General features: G+C 44.8%; 1 protein-coding gene across 1 annotated transcript in view; it reads right to left on the reverse strand.

Moving 5' to 3' along the window:
• The window catches only part of LOC140464121 (voltage-dependent calcium channel gamma-4 subunit-like), a 28,975-nt gene extending 3,704 nt beyond the window's left edge, over positions 1–25,271 (reverse strand). Inside the window, exons 1-3 of the mRNA XM_072558872.1 lie at positions 24,661–25,271; positions 4,244–4,327; positions 323–463 (exon numbers count right to left, since the gene is read on the reverse strand). Of these exons, the coding sequence (XP_072414973.1) occupies positions 323–463; positions 4,244–4,327; positions 24,661–24,877 (442 nt within the window). The 5' untranslated portion in view covers positions 24,878–25,271. The remainder of the gene's footprint in view (positions 1–322; positions 464–4,243; positions 4,328–24,660) is intronic.
• Between the last annotated feature and the right edge of the window lie 331 nt (positions 25,272–25,602).

Below are 25,602 nucleotides of genomic sequence, written 5' to 3' on the forward strand. Positions count from 1 at the left end.
AATATGGGCCAGGAGCAGGGGAGGTGTGGGACTAGTTTAGTCTGGGATTATGTTCAGCATGGACTGGTTGGAGTGAAGAGTCTGTTTCCATGCTGTATGATTCCATGACTCTATAAGAGTGAGTGAGTGTGAGGAATGGGTGACAGTGAATGAGAGTGAGTGTGAGAGAGGACTGGGTGACTGGAGGGACTGGGTGACAGTGGGTGACTGTGAGGCGTGGGTGACTGTGAGGAATGGGTGAGTGTGAGTGAGTGAGAATGAGGAGCGAGTGAGAGCGAGAGCAATGAAGAATGAATGAATCAGTGCTGAACAAAGCACTCACCTGCTGCTACGAAGAGGATGCCTGCACTAAGGATAATGTTGGTTTTGCTGCTGTACAATTTGCCAGCTCCAACACACAGACCAGCCAGGAGCAGCAGGATAGCACTGAGAATCGGAAATAAACTGGAAGCACGAACAATGCCTGAGTGAGAAGCAAACAAGTTGATCACATTTTATATCAGAGTGAATGGGTTCAAAGGACATTGCGTTAATTTTGGGAATTCAAAACAAAATAAATCAGCCATTTACTGAATATGACCATGTGTGTTCAGAACAGAAAGGTGTGGACCTGAAGCAATAGATCAAGACTGTTACAATATCTCATCATCTTATCAGTCCTGCTGGCTCAACAATGTCTCATCATGTGGTGAAGTAGTAACCAAGTCACCAAGATTCCAGGTTAGATCATTGGTTCCTGCTCTAACAGGATGAGAGCACGTGTGTGGTGAGAGAGTGTGAGCACGAGAGTGCGAGACTGAGAGTGAGAGTGACAGTGAGTGAGAGAGAGAGGAATAGTGACTGTGGGAGTGAGAGTGAGATTGTGAGGGTAAGAGTGTGAGGATGAATGTGAGTGAGAGTGTGAGTCTGAGACTGACTGGATGTGAGTGAGTGTGTGTGGGAGTGTGACTGTTACAGTGAGTGAACATGAGATGTGAGTATGTGATAGAGTGTGAGACTATGAGAAGATGTGCGTGAGGTATGTGAGTGTGAGATAGTGTGACATGAGAGCACAGTATGAGTGTGAGGTGCAAGTGAAGGCAATTGCGAATGGGAGGGAGAGTGAGGTTTGAGCATGAGAGTGAGTGAGTGGGGATGAGATTGATTCTGGGTTGGGGTTATGGTGGTTGTGTACATTTGAGTGCGAGACGGAGTGTGAGTGTGAGCAAGGGTGTTGGTGTGTATATGAGTGAGAGTGAGAGTAGGTTGGGATTGTGGGAGTGGGGTTGTGAGTGGGTTGTGGGTGGGTGTGGGAGTGGGGTTGTGGGTGGGTGTGGGAATGGGAGTAGGGTTCTGGGTGGGTGTGGAAGTGGGTTTATAGGTTGGTGTGGGAATGGGAGTAGGGTTTGTGGAAAGGTGTGGGAATGGGAGTAGGGTTTGTGGGTGGGTCATAGAGTCATAGAATCATAGAGATGTACAGCATGGAAACAGACCATTTGGTCCAACCCGTCCATGCTGACCAGATATCCCAACCCAATCTAGTCCCACCTGCCAGCACCCAGCCCATATCCCTCCAAAACCTTCCTATTCATATATTTATCCAAATACCTCTTAAATGTTGCAATTGGACCAGCCTCCACCACTTCCTCTGGCAGATCATTCCATACACGTACCACCCTCTGCATGAAAAAGTTGCCCCTTAGGTCTCTTTTATATCTTTCCCCTCTCACCCTAAACCTATGCCCTCTAGTTCTGGACTCCCCGATTCCAGGGAAAAGACTTTGTCTATTTATCCTATCCATGCCCCTCATAATTTTGTAAACCTTTATAAGGTCACCCCTCAGCCTCCAACACTCCAGGGAAAACAGCCCCAGCCTGTTCAGCCTCTCCCCATAGCTCAAATCCTCCAACCCTGGCAACATCCTTGTAAATCTTTTCTGAAACCTTTCAAGTTTCACAACATCTTTCTGATAGGAAGGAAACCAGAATTGCATGCAATATTCCAACAGTGGCCAAACCAATGTTCCTGTACAGATACAACATGACCTCCCAATTCCTGTACTCAATACTCTGACCAATAAAGGAAAGCATACCAAGCGCCTTCTTCACTATCCTATCTATCTGTGACTCCACTTTCAAGGAGCTATGAACCTGCACTCCAAGGTCGCTTTGTTCAGCAACACTCCCTAGGACCTTACCATTAAGTGTATAAGTCCTGCTAAGATTTGCTTTCCCACAATGCAACACCTCGCATTTATCTGAATTAAACTCCATCTGCCACTTCTCAGCCCATTGGCCCATCTGGTCCAGATCCTGTTGTAATCTGAGGTAACCCTCTTTGCTGTCCACTACACCTCTAATTTTGGTGTGGGAGTGGGTATTTGGGTTGGTATGAGAATGGGAGTAGGGTTGTGGGTGCGTGTGGGCGTGGAAGTGGGGTTGTGGATGAGAGTGGGAATGGGGTTATGGGTGGGATGTGGGAGTGGGGTCATAGGTGGGTATGGGATTAGGGTTATGAGTGGGTGTGGGAGTGGGAGTGAGGTTATGGGTGGGGTGTGGGAATGAGGTTATGGGTGGGGTGTGTGAGTGAAGTTATGTGTGGGGTGTGTGAGAGTGGGAGTGGGGTTATGGGTGGGGTGTGGGAGTGGGAGTGGGGTTATGGGTGGGGTGTGGGAATGGGAGTGGGATTATTGGTTGGAGTGGGAGTGGGGTTATGGGTGGGGTTTGGGAGTGGGGTTATGGTGAGGTGTGGGAGTGGATATGGGGTTATGGGTGGGGTGTGGGAGTAGGGTTGTGGGTGTGATGTGGGACTGAGAGTGGGCATTGGGTATGGGAGTGGGGTTACGGGTGGGAGAGTGGGAATGGATTTATGGGTGTGTGTGAGAATGGGAGTGGGGTGTGGGAGTGGGGTCATGGGTGTGTGTGGGAATGGGAGTGGGGTGTGGGAGTGGGGTCATGGGTGTGTGTGGGAATGGGAGTGGGGTGTGGGAGGGGGGTCATGGGTGTGTGTGGGAATGGGAGTGAGGTTATGGGTGGGGTGTGGGAGTGAGGTCATGGGTGTGTGAATGTGGGAGTGGGGTTATGGGTTGGTGTCGGAGTGGGGTTATGGATGGGTGTGGGAATGGGGTTATTGGTGGGGTGTGGGAGTGGGAGTGGGATTATTGGTTGGTGTGGGAGTGGGATTATGGGTGGGGTTTGGGTGTGGGGTTATGGTGGGGAGTGGGAGTGGGTATGGGGTTATGGGTGGGGTGTGGGAGTAGGGTTGTGGGTGTGATGTGGGACTGAGAGTGGGCAATGGGTATGGGAGTGGGGTTACGGGTGTGAGAGTGGGAATGGATTCATGGGTGTGTGTGGGAATGGGAATGGGGTGTGGGAGTGGGGTCATGGGTGTGTGTGGGAATGGGAGTAAGGTTATGGGTGGGGTGTGGGAGTGAGGTCATGGGTGTGTGAATGTGGGAGTGGGATTATGGGTGGGTGTGGGAGTGGGATGTGGGAGTGGGGTTATGGGTGGGTGTGGGAGTGGGTTTATGGGAGGTAGAGAGAATGGGAGTGAGGGTGGAAGTGAGAGAAAATCCCTGCAAAGACTTTTGGTGTTCCGGAAATCGGTGTGAGGGTGGACAGTTGGAATACCTAATGCTCCCAGGTGTGCCCTTACACAGTGACATGAACCTGATGAATAACCAGCAGATGACAACAAGGTTCTGGATGTCACTATTGGGTATTGTCTCAGAGTAATCCCTGTCTCGTTTCACATTGAAAAATGTAGCATTGGCAAAATTATCAGACAGTTAATGCTTGCTATCAAATGACCTCACAGACTGAGTTACAGGAATAGGAGAGAAACTGTAGGGGAAAGTCTATCACTCAGGTTTGTAAAACAAGTTGCTTGATCAATAAGGTGATGACCAGATTGAATCAAGTTCAAGTATAATCTTCATGCCATTTGAGAATGGGTAATAACTCAAACAGGGAGTGCAGCCCTAAGACTATCACTGTTTTTAACAAATGTTCAATCATCAATGATCAGACCCTAGAGGGAATAAGGATGAATACAGGGTCTATTAGCATAGTGTAGGGGCTATGTAGGGCTCTATATAAATCATGGAAGATAGCTTGGGAGAATTATATGAAAGTTAAGGTTCGGAAGAAACAGCTCACATTGCCAAATGATCTAGATTTATTGATTATTCTAGTTCAGGTTTGGCTCTGAGCTACATCACTGATCGCTTTCACATAATAAACATTGAGTTTCTTTAAAACTTACGTAAAAGGTATTCTGATCCCTCCTGGTCATAATCATCATCTTCTGGAAAGTAATTGATTCTGAAGCAATTTCCTCTCTGAAGTCCTGAGATTGTAAAAACCAGAAAGAAACCAGTCAGCACCACTGTGACAGGTCCATCAGAAAAAGCAAAACTTAATAACAAGTTAACCAGATTTATGATTGATAATTACTGGAGTTTATTATACATATACTTGTCTGCTTTGCCTTAATAAATTACAGTGTATGGTTGTCACAATCTTAAGAGATCACCACTCTGGCTCTGAGTTTATCAGTTTCACTGTTAAAAAAAAGTGCAATAGTTTACACAGATAATTTAATCGTCCTGGAAGCATTTCGTTAGGGAATACAAGATACCCTTTGTGAGAAGTATCTAAAACTGAATTGCCACCAAATGTACAATGAAAATCTTCTGCTCACATTGCCACACATTGAAATATTATCTTATCTCTTTTGCTTGACAGAACCTGACAGGTCCTGCTTCCCTTCTGACGGTGACTGGATAACAGAACATGAGATTACGCTTAGGAGATTGTGCAATTCCAAATGTACATGACTACGGTGCAATCAGGTAAAAAATTCTAACTCTTTGCAAGTTAGAAACATTAGGGTCGGGATTCTGAATGTGGGGTCTGTGGGATCATGGGCTGTAATGCTGGGGTCGCAGCCTCAAGGTAGCATTGACTGCTGTGGTGCTCTGTAGCACCTGGACTCTTTTCCACGTCCCTTAGTGTCGTATGTTGTCCCTCCTCCCTACTAGCCCCACACCAAACCCAGCCCCTATCCCTCTGGGTCACCACAGCGTTCAAGCCTCAAATGGAGTCACAGTGGAGTTTCCAAAGGTTTGGGGCTCTGTGCACAGCGGGTCAGTCATTTGTGAATTCTCAGGAAATGGCTTTGTTTCGTGCAGTTGAAAGCTTTTAGGGAATCGCATTAGTGTATATTAACCTCTGCATGAGATAAATAATGTGATCATTGACTGTCTGAACTTTGCAGTTTGTTCTAACTTTGTACAATCACTTGATCTTCATTGAATCTTCATTGTGATAAAATCCAGATTTATTACCTCAGTTGTTACTTCATTACCTTTCTTCAGACTCCAAACTTTTGCTTGCCCTCCCTTGTTTAATCTTCAGGCTTTTAAAACCTAAGCTTTGTATCATTTAATCAATATGATGTGATTTATCTGTTCTTCTCTGATATTTCTTTCCAACCTTCAGCTTTGGTCTTTCACTTGGGTCTCTTGATACAAGATAGTGCTTGTTTACTTGTTAAATTGAGCACATTTTTCACAGGATATAGATCCAGTAGCAACATTCACCAACTGACATTGCTTTTATTTAATATACAATTAACTCTATATCTCTTAAGCATCTTAGATTAGATTAGATTAGATTAGATTACTTACAGTGTGGAAACAGGCCCTTCGGCCCAACAAGTCCACACCGACCCGCTGAAGCGCAACCCACCCATACCCCTACATCTATCTTCTTGTCCTGAATTGGAACACTTACTCTTTTGCATTTAATATCCTGTTTGCTTTTAGTTCAGAGACTCTGGAAGATAATTGCAAAGCTAAATTCCTTCAAATGTAACCTTTAATTCCATCCTTAAAAGAGTTTTCCCAATTGCACCACTGTACTATTTATCGATCTTACACTAGCCTTAGACCCACATTATAAAAACTCAGTTTTTATAATGGCTGAGACTAAAATTGAAGTAATAGTGGTTCAAACGTTGAGCTTTACAAAGTGGTTTTGAAATGTATATTCAACTCAGTAAAAAAAAATGTTCATGACCATCTCAGCTTGGAGGCACGCCAATTGCCATGGAGAGAGAATTCAAACAGACCCATTCAATGATGAACAAAGAGACCTTGGAGTGCAGGTTCATTTGGCATGCTTGCCTTTCTTGGTCAGAGCATTGAGTATAGGTGTTGGGAGATCATTTGACAACTTTACATTACATTGGTTAGACCATTTTTGGAATATTGTGTGCTATTCTGGCCTCTCTGCTATAGGAAGGATATTGTGAAACTTGAAATGGTTCAGACAAGATTTACAAGGATGTTGCCAGGGTTAGAGGGCTTGCGCTTTAGGGAGAATAGGCTGGGGTTGTTTTCTCTGGAGCATTAGAGGCTTTTAGAGGTTTATAAAATCGTGAGGGGCATGGATAGGGTAAATAGACAAGGTCTTTTCCCCAGGGTGGGGGACTCCAAAGCAAGGTTTAAGGTGAGAGGAAAAAGATTTAAAAGGGACCAAAGGGGTAACTTTTTCACACAGAGAATGGTTTGTATGTGGAATGAGTTGCCAGAGGAAGTGGTGAAGGCTGGTATAATTACAACATTTAAAATGCATCTGGGTGGGTATATGAATAGGAAGGGTTAGGAGGGATTTGGGCCAAATGCTGGCAAATGGTGCTAGATTAATTTAGGATATCTGGTCAGCATGGATGAGTTGGAATGAAGTGTCTGTTTCTGTGCTGTACAATTCTATGACTCTATGACTCTAATAGGGCTGAAGATTTTAATAGCTTTTCAGAGTATATAGTAGAGAAAGAGAGAACAGCTCCTATTTGAGATACAGACAAAAGGGGCTACCACTGTGGAAAAGCAGGATCAGCTGTTTGTGTTAACCAAGCAGGATGCTTGGGAGAGTTCAGTTGCTATTCTAAGTGAGAGGGAACACAACAGATTGAGCTCCTGAAGACTTAAGGAATAGGAATTTTTTGATGTGTGCCTTACTGGTGATAACTACATTGGCATAAACTTGAGCTGAGTGGATTGTCAAAGGGGACTGGTAGACATTACTGCCAAGATGGACTAGCGAACTAAGGCTGACTATGGGACTGTTTCTGCAATGCATTTAATGTGCAGTTTGGCATGTGATCTGGAAGGCCAATGGGATGCTATCCTTTATTACGAGAGGAATTTCACATAAAGGTAAGGGTGTGACCTTTAAGCGGCATTTGGATAGGTACATGGATGGGTGCTTAATCTAGGTTAGAAGTTCGGCACAACATCGTGGGCCGAAGGGCCTGTTCTGTGCTGTATTGTTCTATGTTCTATGTTCTATGTGTGATGCTTCTGTTACATAGAGCATCAGTGAGATCACATTCAAATACTGTGTGCAGTTTTAGTTTCCTTATGTAAAGGAGGATGTAAATGTGTCAGAGGTAGTTTGGAGGAGGCTTAATTATTAATATCTGGAATGAATGTGTTGTGCTATGAGGACAGGTTGGACAGACTGGGCTTGTTTTCGTATCAGTTTAGAGTGTGGATTTAGTTGATTGAAGTCTATGAGGTCCTGAATGGTCTTGCCAAAGTGGATGTCGAGTGGATGTTTCCTCTTGTGAGTGGCTTCAGAATTAGAGGGAACTATTTTAAAATTAAGGGTCATCCTTCGAATTAAGGGGCAACCTTTTTTGTGAGGTAAGGAGAAAGTCTTTCTCTCAGGTGTCGTGTGAATCCAGAACACTGCCTCAGAATGTGATGGAAGCAAGTTCATTGAATAATTTTAAGGCAGAGTTAGATAAATGCTTGTTAGTTAGGGGAATCAAAGGTTTACAGAGGTGGATGTGAATGTAAAATTTGAAACACAACCAGACCAGCTAAAATCTTATGGAATGGCCAAGCAGGCTTGAGGGGCTGAATGGTCTTCTCCAGCACCTAATCTTCGACTGGTACATAGTCCTGTCAAAAAATAAGGCTTTGTGTAAAAAGCATTTCATAAAACAGATTTCATTATTTTTCATTCAGGAATGCAAAACTTACTTTCCCCTTTAGTGCGATACAGAAAGTGGGGCTAATAGGTGGTTGTGTATTTTTGGTGGTACAGGCTTGATGGGCGAAGGGCCTCTTCTGCACGCTGTGATTCTACTATTAGAATCTGTCTGTTTATTATTATGCTTAATCAATGCTCAGTTTAGTTTGTTTGTTACAGTAAAAGTATTAAAACATTTGGTCTTGTAAATTTCTTGAATAATTGTTCGGTCTATTTATCTCTTTTAAAAATTTATTCATCTCTTTGGGAAACAATAGTGACAGATTTAGAGACATTTAGCAGTTATGGCATCAATGAAATGCCAGGTTAAAGAACCACAGGAGTAAAAGATACGTCTGGGGAAGTTATAATTCAATTGTACCATACTGTACTCTGATCAGATCAGCCTGGTGATGAGACATCAATTTCTGGCAGCATCAGGTTTGAGATTGTTGCAAAGAAGTCAGCGATTGAATTAGGAGGAAAGCTGACAAACCATTATGGGATGGCTGAGTCGGGAATCCGATGAAAGTGCAAAGACTGACAAACGGAATGGAAAGAGTAGCTTTATAAAACTACAAATCAGATTACACAATGCAAAAGGAAACCATTTTCAACCAGCAAAAAGCAAATTGAGAATACAGTTTAGTCAGTTCTCTCCTACATCGATGGAAATCCTGATAGGCTCACAGTGTCAAAAGCCCCGCTATTTAGTCATGGGTTGGGGCTCAGTTATGAGGGGAAAACAACAAATGCTGAAGATCACAGCAGGTCAGACATCATCCATGGAGGGAGAGCAAGTTAACATTTCAAGTCTAGATGACTCCTTATCAGAGCTGAATGTGATGGAAAGTCTTTATTATAATTTTTCTACTCCAATTACCACACAGTAGTCAATGAAATTATCAGGTGATGTGTTTACTGGGAAGCCAAAAGGCAGTGAAAGAGCGCAGGTAGAGTTAGGGTTAAAATGACAATAATATTCTTAGGCTTGCTATGTTGCTAAATAATAATCAATTAGTCTGCTGATGTAAGGAAAGCATTGATCTTATGAAAAAACATCCTATTGTGGCTTAATCTTGCTAGGAGGCTACAAGAAAGGACAAGATCATGTGACATTGCATCACTTCCTGTGATGCTGTATACTGTGTCATCAGCATATCATAGAGTCAGCATGCTATATTGGCACCATGGTACCACTCCTACCTCTCGACCAGCACTTTTTGCCTGTCTCATGTTGCCCTGAAGAAGGTGGTGCGGAGCTGCCATTTTGATCTGCTGCAGTCAATGTGCTGTAAGTCGATCTACTATGCCACCAGAAAGGGAATTCCAGTATATTGACCCAATAATACTGAAGAAATGGCAATATAGTTCCAAACCAGGATGATGTAGGGTTTGGAGTTTGGGGAGTGGGGGACTTGCAGTTGGTGGTGTTTCCACATATCTACTGCCCTTCTCCAAGTGGTTGTGGGTTTGTAAGGTGCTGTCTAGACTTTTGGTGAATATCTGCAGCACATAGAGTCACAGAGTCATACAGATGTACAGCACGGAAACAGACCCTTCAGCCCAGCTCGTCTATATTGACCAGACATCCTAACCTAATCTAGTCCCATTTGCCAGCACTTGGTCCATATCTCTCTAAACCCTTCCTGTTCATATACCCATACAAATGCCTTTTAAAGGGCAGCATGATGGCTCAGTGGTTAGAACTGCTGCCCCACAACACCAGGGACCCGGGTTTGATCCCAGCCTCGGGCAACTGTGTGGAGTTTGCACATTCTCCCTGTGTCTGCTTGGGTTTCCTCCAGGTGTTCCAGTTTCCTCCCACACTCCAAAGGTAGATTCATAGAGTCATAGAGATGTACAGCATGGAAACAGACCCTTCGGTCGAACCCGTCCATGCCGACCTGATATTCCAACCCGATCTAGACCCACCTACTAGCACCTGGTCCATATCCCTCCAAACCCTTCCTATTCATATACCCATCCAAATGCCTCTTAAATGTTGCAACTGTACCAGCCTCCACCACTTCCTCTGGCAGCTCATTCCATACACGTACCACCCTCTGCATGAAAAAGTTGCCCCTTGGGTCTCTTTTATATCTTTCCCCTCTCACCCTAAACCTATGCCCCCTAGTTCTGGACTCCCCGATCCCAGGAAAAATACTTTGGTCTATTTATCCTATCCATGCCCCTCATACTTTTGTAAACTTCTATAAAGTCATCCCTCAGCCTCTGACGCTCCAGGGAAAACAGCCCCAGCCTGTTCAGCCTCTCCCTGTAGCTCAGATCCTCCAACCCTGGCAACGTCCTTGTAAATCTTTTCTGAACACTTTCAAGTTTCACAACATCTTTCCGATAGGAAGGAGACCAGAATTGCACGCAATATTCCAACAGTGGCCTAACCAATGTCCTGTACAGCTGCAACATGACCTCCCAACTCCTGTACTCAATAGTCTGACCAATAAAGGAAAGCATACCAGATGCCTTCTTCACTGTCCTATCTACCTGCGACTCCACTTTCGAGGAGCTATGAACCTGCACTCTAAGGTCTCTTTGTTCAGCAACACACCCTAGGACCTTACCATTAAGTGTATAAGTCCTGCTAAGATTTGCTTTCCCAAAATGCAGCACCTCGCATTTATCTGAATTAAACTCCATCTGCCACTTCGCAGCCCATTGGCCCATCTGGTCAAGATCCTGTTGTAATCTGAGGTAATCCTCTTCACTGTCCACTACACCTCCAATTTTGGTATCATCTGCAAACTTACTAACTGTACCTCTTATGCTCACATCCAAATCACTTATATAAATGACAAAAAGTAGAGGGCCCAGCACCGATCCTTGTGGCACTCCACTGGTCACAGGCCTCCAGTCTGAAAAGCAACCCTCCACCACCACCCTCTGCTTTCTACTTTTGAGCCAGTTCTGTATCCAAATGGCTAGTTCTCCCTGTATTCCATGAGATCTAACCTTGCTAATCAGTCTCCCATGGGGAACCTTGTCAATTGCCTTACTGAAGTCCATATAGATCACATCTACTGCTCTGCCCTCATCAATATTCTTTGTTACTTCTTCAAAAAACTCAATCAAGTTTGTGAGACATGATTTCCCACGCACAAAGCCATGTTGACTATCCCGAATCAGTCCTTACCTTTCCAAATACATGTACATCCTGTCCCTCAGGGTTCCCTCCAACAACTTGCCTACCACCGAGGTCAGGCTCACCAGTCTATACTTCCCTGGCTTGTCTTTACCACCCTTCTTAAACAGTAGCACCATGTTTGCCAACCTCCAGTGTTCTGGCACCTCATCTGTGACTATCGATGATACAAATATCTCAGCAAGAGGCCCAGCAATTACTTCTCTAGCTTCCCACAGAGTTCTCGGATACACCTGATCAGGTCCTGGGGATTTATCCACCTTTAACTGTTTCAAGACACCCAGCACTTCCTCCTCTGTAATCTGGACATTTTGCAAGATGTCACCATCTATTTCCCTACAGTCTATATCTTCCATATCCTTTTCCACAGTAAATACTGATGCAAAATATTCATTTAGTATCTCCCCCATTTTCTGTGGCTCCACACAAAGGCCGCCTTGCTGATCTTTGAGGGGCCCTATTCTCTCCCAAGTTACCCTTTTGTCCTTAATATATTTGTAAAAACCCTTTGGATTCTCCTTAATTCTATTTGCCAAAGCTATCTCATGTCCCCGTTTTGCCCTCCTGATTTCCCTCTTAAGTATACTCCTACTTTCTTTATACTCTTCTAAGGATTCACTCGATCTATCCTGTCTATACCTGACATATGCTTCCTTCTTTTTCTTAACCAAACCCTCAATTTCTTTAGTCATCCAGCATTCCCTATACCTACCAGCCTTCCCTTTCCCCCTGACAGGAATATATTTTCTCTGGATTCTTGTTATCTCATTTCTGAAGGCTTCCCATTTTCCAGCTGTCCTTTTACCTGCGAACATCTGCCTCCAATCAGCTTTCTTGCCTAATACCGTCAAAACTGGCCTTTCTCCAATTTAGAACTTCAACTTTTAGATCTGGTCTATCCTTTTCCATCACTATTTTAAAGTGAATAGAATTATGGTCGCTGGCCCCAAAGTGCTCCCCCACTGACACCTCAGTCACCTGCCCTGCCTTATTTCCCGAGAGTAGGTCAAGTTTTGCACCTTCTCTAATAGGTACATCCACATACTGAATCAGACAATTGTCTTGTACACACTTAAGAAATTCCTATCCATCTAAACCTTTAACACTATGGCAGTCCCAGTCGACATTTGGAAAGTTAAAATCCCTGACCATAACTACCCTATTATTCTTACAAATAGCTGAGATCTCCTTACAAGTTTGTTTCTCAATTTCCCTCTAACTATTGGTGAGTCTATAATACGATCCCAATAAAGTGATCATCCCTTTCTTATTTCTCAGTTCCACCCAACCATCTTCCCTGGATGTATTTCCAGGAATATCCTCCCTCAGCACAGCTGTAATGCTATCCCTTATCAAAAATGCCACTCCCCCTCCTCTCTTGCCTCCCTTTCTATCCTTCCTGTATCATTTGTATCCTGGAACATTAAGCTGCCAGTCCTGTCCATCCCTGAGCCATGTTTCTGTAATTGCTATGATATCCCAGTCCCATGTTTCTAACCTGTGTTAGAACACAGTCCCTGAGTTCATCTGCCTTCCTTGTTAGGCCCCTTGCATTAAAATAAGTGCAGTTTAATTTATTAGTCCTACCTTGTCCCTGCCTGCCCTGACTGTTTGACTCACTTCTGTTCTCAGCTGTACCCGTCCCAGATTGATCTCTTTCCTCACTATCTCCCTGGGTGTCGTCCCCCCCCCCCCCCCCCCCACCTTACTAGTTTAAATCCTCCCAAGCAGTTCTAGCAAATTTCCCTGCCAGTATATTAGTCCCTTTCCAATTTAGGTGCAATCCGTCTTCTTGTACAGGTCACTTCTACCCCAAAAGAGATTCCAATGATCCAAAAATGTGAATCCTTCTCCCATACACCAGCTCCTCAGCCATGCATTCATCTGCTCTATCCTCCTATTCCTGCCCTCTTTGGCTCATAGCACTGGGAGTAATCCAGATATTACTACCCTTGAGGACCTCCTTTTTAAATTTCTGCCTAACTCTCTGTAATCTCCCTCTCTGAGTCTCAACCTTTTCCCTTCCTATGTCGTTGGTTCCAATGTGGACATTGACCTCCTGCTGGCCCCTCGCCCCCTTGAGAACATTCTGCACCCTCTCTGAGACATCCTTGATCCTGGCACCAGGGAAACAACACAACATTCTGCATTTTCTCTGCTGGCCACAGAAACGTCTGTCTGTACCTCTGACTACAGAATCCCCTAACATAATTAATCTCTTGGAAGCCGACGTACCCCTCATTGCATTAGAGCCAGTCTCAATACCAGAAACTTGGCTGTTTGTGCTACTTTCCCTGAGAATCCATCACGCCCTACATTTTCCAAAACAGCAAACCTGTTTGCAATGGGTATCTCCACAAACGACTCCTGCCCTAGGTACCTACCTCTCTTACCCTTCCTAAAGTTAACCCATCTATGTGACTGTATCTGAGACTTTCCCCCCTTCCTATAACTGCCATCCATCACATACTGTTGCTGTTGCAAATTCCTCATCGCTTCTATCTGTCTCTCCAACTGATCCACTCGATCTGATAAGATTCGCATCCAACAGCATTTATGGCAGCTATAATCCGCAGTAACCCTTAAACTCTCTTTAAACTCCTGACAAGAAGTACATATCACTGCAAAGGCCATTTTTGCTCCTTCACAATCTACAGACCCAGAAAATAACACTGTCTTATTCCTCTACAAACACTGCCCCAGTTAAATTAATAGCTATGGCTTATATTTTAAGTTTAATCAAGAGACTTCTCTCCAAAAAAAATAACCAAGAAAGAATCCACTATATTCACTACTGCAGCCTTTCTCTTGGACAGACTTAAAACAACAATTAAATTATCTGATTCTGTGCTGTGAACTTCGCTCAACAGTTCCTCCAAGATTAGTTGTGAATTTCACTGTTCGTTAATTTTCCCAGATACACTCTGATGTCCAGCGATACACAAATTCAAAAACAGCAAAGGCAGTAACTGTGCAGGTTCTCTCTTTCTCTATGTGTAGGTTAGGGTGGATTGGCCATGCTAAATTGCCCATAGTGTTCAGAGATGTGTAGGTTAGGAGCATTAGTCAGCGGGAAATGTCGATTAATAGGGTAGGGGAGTGTGTCTGGGTGGGATACTCTTCAAAGGGTCAGTGTGGACTTGTTGGGCTGATGGGCCTGTTTCCACACTGTAGGAATTCTAATTCTAAAAAATGCTGTAATTGTACCAGCCTCCACCACTTCCTCTGGAAGCTCATTCTATACATGCACCACCCTCTGCGTTAAAGCTTTCCCCCAGGTCACATTTATATCTTTCCCCTCTCACCCTAAACCTATGCCCTCTTTCTGGATATCCCCAACTCAGGGAAAAGACCTTATGTAATTATCCCATCCATGCCTCTCATGATTTTATAAACCTTTATAAGGTCACTCCTCAGCCTCCGATGCTCCAGGGAAAACAGCCCCAGGCTGTTCAGCCTCTCCCGATAGCTCAAGCCCTCTAACCCCAGCAACGTCCTTGTAAATCTTTTCTGAACCCTTTTAAGTTTCACAACATCTTCAGATAGGAAGGAGACCAGGATTGCACACAGTATTCCAAAAGTGGCCTAACCAATGATCTGTACAGGCTGTAACATGACCTCCGAACTCTTATACTCAATGTTCTGACCAATACAGGAAAGCATACCAAACGCCTCCTTCACTATGGCACCTAACATTTATCTAAATTAATGCCGTCTGCCACTCCTCAGCCCATTAGCCCATCTGATCAAGATTCCGTTGTAATCTGAGATAACCTCCTTCACTGTCCACTACACCTCCAATTTTGGTATAATCTGCAAACTTACTAACTATACCTGTTATGTTCACATCCAAATCATTTATATAAATGACAAGAACTAGTGGAGCCAGCACTGATCCTTGTGGCACACCACAGGTCACAGGCCTCCAGTCTGAAAAGCAACCCTCCACCACCACCCTCTGTCTTCTGCCTTCGAGCCAGTTCTGTATCCAAATGGCTGGATCTCCCTGTATTCCATGTGATCTAACCTTGCTAACCAGTCTCCCATGGGGAACTTTGTCGAACGCCTTACTGAAGTCCATATAGATCACATCTACCACTCTGCCCTCATCAATCTTCTTTGTAACTTCTTCAGGTGGGAAGGTGAGTGAAAATGACACGAGGAATCTCAAAGGGATGTAGACAGGCACCATAAGTGGGCAAACATTTGCCAGACGGAATAAAACGTGGGAAAATATGAGTTAAGCACTTTGACAAAAAGAATAAAGCAGCTGAATATTATTTAAATTGAGAAACACTGCAGAAAACTGAAGCACAGAAGTGTATGCATGAATCACACAAAAGCTAACATCCAAGTTTTGCAGTTGATAGTGAAGGCAAGAGGAATGTTACCTTTCATTTCAAAGGGAATGGAATATAAAAATAACAAGTATCGCAAAGAAAAACACAAGCCACGGGTTAGACCACAGCTAGAATATTGTGAATAGTTGAGGTCCTGTTATCTGAGGAAAAATATACTGGCATTGAAGGCATTCTGGAGAAGGTTCACTAGATTGATACTCGGTCTGGGTCGATTTTCTCATGAGGAGCGGTTGAGTATGTTGGACCTGTACTCACTGGAGTTCAAAAGAATTGGAGGAGACCCTTTGAAACATTTAACATTCTTCGAGGACTTAATAGGATGCTGACAGGCTGCTTCCCCTTATGTGGAGTGTCGAACAAAGGGCATAATTTCAGAATAAAGGGTCACCCATTTGAGATAGAGATGAGGAGGAATTTCTTTTCTCAGAGGGTAGTTAACGTGCAGAATCGTTGTAGAGGCTGGGATGTTACAAGGCTGAAATGGATGTATTCTCAATCAGTAGGAATCAAGGATCAGGGAACGCAGGTAGAAAAATGGAGTTGAGGATGATCAGATCAACCGTGATCTCATTGGATATTGGAGCAGACTTGTTGGGCTGAATGGTCTACTGCTGATCTTTTATCTTAAGGTCCGATGGTCACACACATGCAGATCCTTTAGGATTCACTGAAGAGTACACTGCTTGTGATCGCTGAGCTAAGTGCCTCCCTGTTGACCTCAGCAGCTTCAGCACTTCCTCAGATGTAAGTCCCCTGATATAACCCAGATGAGGACTGAAGCTATGGGAATTACTGGGCAGGCTGGTTCAGTCCCAAAACTACAACAGTGCGTGATCTGCATCCTGGAACGCTTTTTTTTCCTCACATGGTTGACTGATATCATTATTTTAATGCAATATAGATTAATCTCCTTCAGAATTTATTAAGGGGGAATTAAAAAGAGTTGAAAACTTTAGGTGAATGTTAAACCAAGTTTCTGATGTAAATATGGAAATGAGAATTTATAAGGGAAAGGTTGACAGAAAATGAAAGGTGTAAGGTTTTTAAGTATATGATGGTGCTACAGTGAAATAACAATGTGTCCTGAGATTTAGACCTACAAAATAATATGGATTGTTGGAAGAAACACAAGAGTTTCCCTCTTGAGAAGCCTGAGTAGCTGCAAGATAGAAATCTGAGATAGTACATTGCTAATACAGGCAGGAAAATATACATATGGCGTGCCAATTTTTAAATCAGCATATTTTTTTCATATCTGAAAACATGGTTGTGTTAACCAGACAAATGATCCTTTCCATATATTCTCTATTACCTGATATAGAGCCAAAGAATCATCCTTATAGAGTCACAGGTCATAGAGCATGGAAACAGACCATTCGGTCCGACTCGTCTTTGCAGACCAAGTTTTCCAATTTCAACAGTCCCACTTACTTGCATTTGGCCCATATCCCTCTAACATCTTTGCTATTCATGTACCTATTCAAATGTCTTTTAAATGTTGTAACTGTACCTGCATCCCTCACTTCCTCTGGCAGTTCATTCCATGTACGAATCACCAGCTGAATGAAAATGTTGCTCTCAGGTCCCTTTTAAATCTTTCTCCTCTCACCTTAAAAATGTACCCTCCAGTTTTGAACTCACCCACCCGAGGGAAAAGACCTTTGGTATTTGCCTAACGTATGCCCCTCATAATGTTATAAACCTCTATAAGGCCATCCCTCAATTTCCTACACTCCAGTGAAAAAGTCTCAGCCTACTAAGCCTATCCTTATAACTCAAACCCTCCAGTTCCATCCTGGTAAATCTCTTCCGAACCCTCTCCAGTTTAATAATATCATTCCTATAGCAGGGTGACCAGAACTGCACACAGTACGACAGAAGAAGCTTCACCAAAACCCTGTACAACCTCAAAACCCCAATTTCTTTCCTCAAAGATTTGAACAATGAAGGCAAGCGTGCTAAATGCCTTCTTAACCACCCTGTCTACATGTGATGCAACTTCAAAGAACCATGTACCTGAACCCCTAGGTCTCTCTGTTTGACAACACTATCTGGGGCCTACCATTAAGTTTTGCCCTTGTTTGTTTTACCAAAATGCACTTATCCAAATTAAACCACACCTACCACTCCTCAGCACATTGGCCTAATTGATCAAGATCCCCTTGTAATCTTAGGTAACCTTCACTGTTGGCTATACCACCAATGTTGATGTTATCTGCAAATTTATTAACCATGCCTCCTATATTCTCATCCAAATCATTTTTACAAATGACAAACAAAGGTGGACCCAGTACCAATCCCTGTGGAACAATGCTGGTCGCAGCCTCTCGTCCCAAAAACAACCTCCACTGACACCCTCTGTCTCCTACTATCAAGCCAATTTTAGCTCCATTTCTCATTGGCCCCTCACCCTAATTGGCTTCTAGTGGGACTTAAAGGAGTAAGGTATGTTCCAAAACAAGTTTGTGCATTTCCATTAAATTCTGAAGCATGAACTAATCAAGGAATGTTCTTAGAATTGCTGCAATGTGTTTGAGAGGTTAGGTTACCAAATGCACCTATGATGATTTATGCATTAGAGAAGAGTTGAATGACTCAGTTGTTAAACAATTTAGCTTCACAAACATATGCCTGTGTTGAGAGTGAGAACAAGAATTGGAGGATTTCACTGTTGAAAGAAAAAGAGTTAAGAGTATGTATGAGGTGTGAATTGACAGTTTGTTAGTGAGAAATCCATTTTACTGGCCCATTAATGATGGCTCCTCACCCTATCCCAGTGGAATCCAAAATATCAAGACTGTATTTTCGTAGAATCATTGAGTGATAAAACACAGATAAAACCATTTGGCCCTTTTCACATATGTTAGATATTTGATTCCTGATGAAGGGCTTTTGCCCGAAACGTCGATTTCACTGCTCCTTGGATGCTGCCTGAACTGCTGTGCTCTTCCAGCACCACTAATCTAGATTCTGGTTTCCAGCATCTGCAGTCATTGTTTTTACCTATTTGATTGAAATATCCAACTAATCCCACCTCACCCTGTTCTCAGACCTGTCGATCTGTTCCATTCAAATGTTAATCAGATTTCTTTTTAAAATTACTGTAAAATTTGCCTCCTTGATATTTTAAGCGAGTCAGCAATGTGTTCCAGATCACAAGAACTCACTGTGTCAAAAATACTTCCTCAGGCCACCTCTTGTTCCTTTTGCCAATCACCTTAAATATCTAGCTTAGCCATTAGAAACCAGTTCTCTTTGTTAACTCTATTTAAAGTCTTCAGGGTTTTAAATATCTCTCTAAGGAGGACATCCCAACTTCTCCAAAGTATTCACAAAACTGTAATTCTTCATTCCTGAAATGATTCTCATAAATTTCTTCGGCACCCTCCTAAACTCTTGATGTCCTTACTAATGTATGATGCCAAAATTGAACACGATAATCCAGCTGAGGCCTACCTAGTGGTTAGTGGAGATTTAGCACAACATCTTTGTTTTCAGCTTTTGTCTCTATTAGTAAAGTCAAGCATCCAGTTGCAGAAGCAACACACTATGAATGCTGAAAATACAGAAAATCCTAAAAATACTCAGCACGTCTGGCAGCAGTTGTGGAGAGAGAAATGGAGTTAACATTTCAGGTCCGTAACCTCTCATCAGAACTGGGAAAAGTTAAAAATGTCGTAGATTTTAAGCAAATGGGGAAAGTGGGAAGAAAGAATAAAACAGCAGGTCTAATAGGGTGAAAGGTTGGATGACAGAAGAGTCAATGTAACGGGACAAATGGGGATAAATAAAAGCTGAACCTGGAGGAGGTGTAAACGGCAGGATCATTTGTAGATGATGCACAAAAGCAAAACTGCAAGGAAAATGAGAGAAAAACTAGCAAAGATAAAAACAAATCAGAACAGAAATGATAATCCAAAGTTGTTGAATTCAGTGTTGAGGACAGAAATTGGTGAAACGCCCAATCAAAAGGTGAGATGCTGTTTCTTGAGCTCGTGTTGAGTTTTGTTTGAAGAGTACAGCAGGCTGAGGACAGAGAGGTTTGGGTGGCCTTAAGGTAAAGAATCACATTAACCTGTGAGTGGAAACTCAAGGGTCATGTTTGAGAACAGAAAGGAGTTGTTAAACAAAGTGATCACATTCAATGTAAAGCAGACTTCATCATGAATACAGTATGCTACACTGAAAGTAATTGCAAACTGTTTTGAAGAGTAGTCACTGGAATTGAAATGTTGACTCTGTTTTCTCTCCATAGATGCTGCCAGACCTGCAATTTTTATTTTTGTTTCTTTCAGATCTCTAAAGTTCTTTGAAATATTAACTCTTTCCCCTTTACAGATGCCCGAGGGCAGTCAATGATCCAGAATTCCTTGTAACAGTTTTCCACTTTTGAGATGTAGATACATTTTATGTATATAAATCCTCAGGATTAACTGTTTAAAATTGAATCACACACTTCATAATTGCCTTTCTTCATTCTTTCCACTAACCTCCATCACTTTACACTTCCTTGCATTCACTCAGCTCTCCCTAATCTAGCACTTCATCTGTGGTCTTCTGAAGTCAATTACTTCTTCACCTTACTAGCATATTTCCAAATATCAGATTGAACTTTGTGCATGCAAAGTCCACCCAGGTCCAGAATACTAACATCTGGGTGAGCAATGATCCATGCACTCAAACCCTGGCAAAAATCATTGTTTCTACCTTTCAGTTAGCAAAACAACCATTCTCTGCAACATTCACTGCTTTTGGTACTTTGCCACTTCTGCACAATGTCCTCTCTTTAACCCCATAGGCTTTCATTTTGACAGCAAGTCCATCGTGGACTGCCTTAGTAAATACCTATTCAAAATCAAAGTAGGCTGCATCAGAATGGAGAGATGGTGAAGTAATGATACTATAACTATAGAGTAATGAAAAGATGCAGGCTATTGGTAATACTGGAGGAATATGGCTGTAGGCTTGAAAGACTGCCTAGCCTATTCTGATTTGCTGTGTTTTCTAAATCCCACAATGGCATCTGGCAGAATTTAAATTGTTGGTGATGGTGACCATGAAACCATCATAATTTTTGTTTAAAATCCATCCGGTTCACTAATGTCCTCTAGGGAAGAAAATCTACCATCCTTACCTGGTCTGGCCTCCTTGTGACTCCAGACTCACAGCAAAGTGGTTGGCTCTTAGGTGAAGGGTCATTAGGGACAGGCAATCGATGTTGGCCACGTGCGTGATGCCCACATCCGATGAAAGAATAAAGCAAGAAAAACTGCAACTGTCCCTGTTACTTGGTTGAAAGTCTCTCTCAGTCAGTTGTTGACAATGAATGTTTGTAGGGTTTGAGAAAATGGAACTTATCATCCACAGTGTGTTCTTGGTGGCTGTGACACTGACAATTGTGGTTGGCTTTAGCAGGAGGTATTGCAATTCATAAGTTCACTGTCTGTTTGTTCAACTGAAGGTTTATTGGTTGAATCATAGAGCAGGAGAAAGAGGCCATTCTGGCCATGCTCCCTCTCCTATCTTTTCAAAAATATGGCCATTCCCTTCCTTTTATTCCTGCCAATGGCACCTTTTCAACAATATCTCCAATTCTTGAATCAGTCTTGAATCTGCTTCCTACACTGAGTCAGGCAAAGTGTTCCAGATCCTACCACTCATTGAGTTAAAACTATCTCTGCAACTTTCCTCCAGTTCTTGTTGTTATTTTAACATGCAAAGGAATTGAATTGAACTTATTATGGCGTGTACCGAGGCCCGGTGAAAAGCTTTGTCTTGCCAGCAATACAGGCAGATCACAGAGTTATGTAGCATAGATAAGTAAATAATAGGTAAACAGCAGCAAAAACAAAAACACAGGTACAGGCGAATGTGTGTAACCTAGCTTAGCGTGTGTATTATATTAGATTACTTACTGTGTGGAAACAGGCCTTTCGGACCAACAAGTCCACACCAACCCTCCGAAGAGCAACCCACCCAGATCAATTCCCCTACATCTAACACTATGGGTAATTTAGCATGGCAATTCACCCAACCTGCACATCTTTGGACTGTGAGGGGAAACCGGAGCAGACACTGGGAGAATGTGTAAACTCCACACAGACAGTTGCCTGAGGTGGGAATTGAACTCAGGTCTCTGGCGCTGCGAGGCAGCAGTGCTAACCACTGAGCCACCATCCATTGAAAATTACGTTGGAATGCAGAGACTAAAGTTTAAAAAAAAGGTCCCCTGTAACTTTAATGGTATTTTCTGGAGAATTATAGAAGTCTGTGTGTTGGCTGTGATTGGAAATCGGTTTGTGGCAAAACAGATAGTCTTTATTTTCCCCCGGAGAGGCAGCTGCAGAAAGGCCTGAAGACTTGTAGCTTGTAGTAATGGCTAACCTGATTCCTCTGCTCTTTGGGTCATGAGGAAACTTGGCTTTGCAAACAGAGGAGAATGGTACGCAGTTCGAACGGGGGTTGAAGTGATGGACTGACTAACATCGGGTAAACCAAAAGTGTGCTGGGCCAGTATCTCAGCCAGTTTCATTGGTCAAGAGGCGATCAGTTCTGTGGGATCTTCCTCGACAAGACCTGGCGCCTCTGGAGCGCTAGGCGAGGCCAGTGGAAAGCTGAATGGTGAGCGGGGATGTGACTGGCCGGAGGGGGCTGGATTCCTGTGTGCAGCTGGGGCTGAGATTCGGGGGGGGGAGGGAACAGGAGGCCTGGCCCACTGTGGGGGGGGGGGGTATAAGCTCATGGTGTGAATGGACGCCGAGGTCCCTGTACTCTCAGGGAGTGGGGTCGGGTATAGCAGGCAGCGAGAGAGCTGTATGTTCACAAGAGGAAGGTGCCCCGATAGGAACAGAGTATTTCCCTCAACCCATTCCTGGTGCTCCACTGAACAATCCCAACAATGTTCCCAAAATGCACAGCCTTCCGGCCTTTCAACACAAGCAGGAATACTGAGATCCGGAAAATCCTCCAAATATAACAAAAGCAGACATTTCAGGTATCATCTGAAGAGAGACAGACAGAGTTCACGTTTCCGAGTCCGGGGAGCCCGGGTGCACTGAAGCTGTCAGACCTGCTGAGATTTTCCAGCCAATTCTGCTTTTGTTTTCGATTCCCAACATCCGCAGTCTTTTGTTTTCGGGAAAAGTGTGTGTGGAATGGGGGGACGGGGGTGGGGGGGGGGGGAGAGCAGATCCTGTTAGCACAGCCGGGGTGTGCAAGGGGAAGGAGCTGGCTGTAGTTTGGGGCTGGAGCCCTGTTGATTAGCTGCTTCCTTTACCCAGTGTTTATAACATGGATCAGCGTTGCGGCATCTTTCCTGACAACATCGGCTGTCATCATGACAAGATACTTCGGGCTGCGGGAGAAAGTCAGAGGAGTTACAATTGTCCAAAGTGAGTCCCACAGACAGGGGCTGAGGGCGATGGCTGGAACATTGAAGGGGAGCTGGACACAAACACAAGGAACACAGGATAATGCGAACGCGTTAAATGAGGCAGAATCGGAGCGGGGTGGGGGTGGGGAGGGGAATGGAAATCTCAAAAACAGCAGCAATATCAGCATTGGCTGGATTTGCTTGATTCCGGACTCTTGTTCCGAATGCAAAGAGCAGAGACCCGCAATTCGGATCCTATTTGTGACAAAGGCAGTATCCCGCCTTGATGAATCTTACATAAACTGGTTTCATAAGCAGACGTCTTTCTGTGCGCTTGGCTGACTGAGCACATGATGTGGCTCTGAGGGCGCATTGACTGTCCGCTGGAATAATACAGACATGGAACCGTTCACGTGTGTACCCCCCAGCTCCCTCCACCCTGCCCCCCCCCATCCCCCACCCCCCTCACTCTGAGCAATAAACAAGAGACACAGACAGCCGGGGACAAAGCAGTGAACGCAGTGGAGAAAGTGAGGACTGCAGATGCTGGAAAAGCACCGCGGGTCAGGCAGCATCCGAGGGGCAGGGGAATCGACATTTCAGGCAGGAGCCCTTCACCCCTGATTCATTCCTGATGAAGGGCTTTTTACCCGAAGCGTCGACTCTCCTGCCCCTCGGATGCTGCCTGACCCGCGGTGCTTTTCCAGCCCCTCACTTCCCAATCCCTGGCCAAGTCTGCTTCCAGTTTGACAACTTCCTCCCCCTAATCCTCAGGGAGGGAGCGAGCTCTGAATAAATTCAGTCTGTCCCCCGGGTTCAAGATGTGCGTCTCCCTGTGAATTCCTGCGTGTGTGTGAGAGAGAGAGACAGAGAGAGAGATCCCCTGAATATTGGGGTGAATCCTGTTAAACGATTTGAATGGACTAACTGACCAGTCCCGCCCCCACCCCAGGCTCCCGGGATGGACACACACTCTCCCAGACAACAACTCTCTCATACACAAGCACACTCTCCCCCCCCCCCCAACCCCACCCCTCCCCCACACGCGTTCACACATATTCACATACGCACACACTCACACATTCACTCTCACACACACACACACACTCTCACACACACTCTCATACACAGACTATCACCCACACTCTCTCTCACACACGTACACTCACACACACACTCTCTCACACACACTCTCTCATATACACTCTCTCTCTCACACACACACACACACTCATATACACTCTCACACACACTGTCTCACACTCTCCCACACACACACTCTCTCATATACACACACACATTCTCTCACACACACACTCTCATATACACTCACACACACACACTGTCTCACACTCTCACACACACACTCTCATATACACACACACACTCACACACACATTCTCTCACACACACACTCTCATATACACTCTCACACACACGGTCTCACACACACACACACACACTCTCTCTCACACACACACTCTCATATACACACACACACTCACACACACATTCTCTCACACACACACTCTCATATACACTCTCACACACACGGTCTCACACACACACACACACACTCTCTCTCACACACACACTCTCATATACACTCTCACACACACTGTCTCACACACACACGCACTCTCTCGTACACGTTCACAATTCAGGGTTTGGATCCAGTATGTTAGGACTCCCCCCATCCTGAGAGAGCCGCCAGGTGAATGTGTTGAATAAAACACTTTTACCTTCGACACAACAAACCCTCCACAGCCCCGAGTGAATGATCGAGCCTTTTTCCTTCTTCACCGGGTTCTCATCGCTGGTGCCGTTCGTACCGTTGCAGATGTAAGCCCGGGAGTGCAGCCAGTAATCCGTGCCGATCGCTATACTCATCAGGCTGAAAGCAGCGAAAGCGCCCATGATGGTGAACAGCATCTGTACGCCGGGGTCACACCAGCCCATGGTGTCTCATAGCCCGGGCAGCGAGCGGCGGGGAGACCGAGAGAAGCGGCGGAGCTCCCTGGCCGACCCGCAACACTCCTCAAGGGTGGCGCGGCCAGCTCTCCCGGGCCACATGCCGCTCTGATCCTCTTCCCATCCGGCCTGGACTCTCACTCTCGGAGCCCCCACCCCCACCCCAACCCCGGTGCCTTTTGCCGCCTCTGTCCCGGACTGGGCTCACTCTCCCGGGCCACGGGACCACCGGCAGCGCCGATCCATTGGGAGGGGAAGGAGCAGCGCCGTCTCAAACTTCAGTGCAGTGTCTTGGCTTCAGATCCCCATCTCCTTGTTGCTCCTTATCTCACTCACCGAGCTCCTTCCTGGTGCGGGAGGGGAGGGGTGGAGAGTGGGGGGGGGGGGGGGCAACGTGACTGCGAGAGAGAGAGAGACAGAGAGTGGCGGGGTGGGGAGGAAGGGGGGGGGGTCCTTAATGAGACGCTCCTGTCACCACTGGCTCCTGGTCACGGACTCCTTTGTGCGTGAGCTCCTCACCCTCAGCCAGCTTTTCATTCGCCTCTTTTTGCAGCAGCCGCTAACCCCCTCCCCCCCCCCCCCCCCCGGGTGAGTGGGGGAGGGGGTGTTCAGAACTAATAGCCCAATGCCCTCGCCCCAGCATCCGGCCCAAACCCCTCATCTCCCCGGGACTCGGGGTTGGCTGTTGCAATGTGAAGCTGTTTTGGTCCAGG

Source organism: Chiloscyllium punctatum, chromosome 39 (genome assembly GCF_047496795.1).
Source record: "Chiloscyllium punctatum isolate Juve2018m chromosome 39, sChiPun1.3, whole genome shotgun sequence".
NCBI classification, from domain to species: domain Eukaryota; kingdom Metazoa; phylum Chordata; class Chondrichthyes; order Orectolobiformes; family Hemiscylliidae; genus Chiloscyllium; species Chiloscyllium punctatum.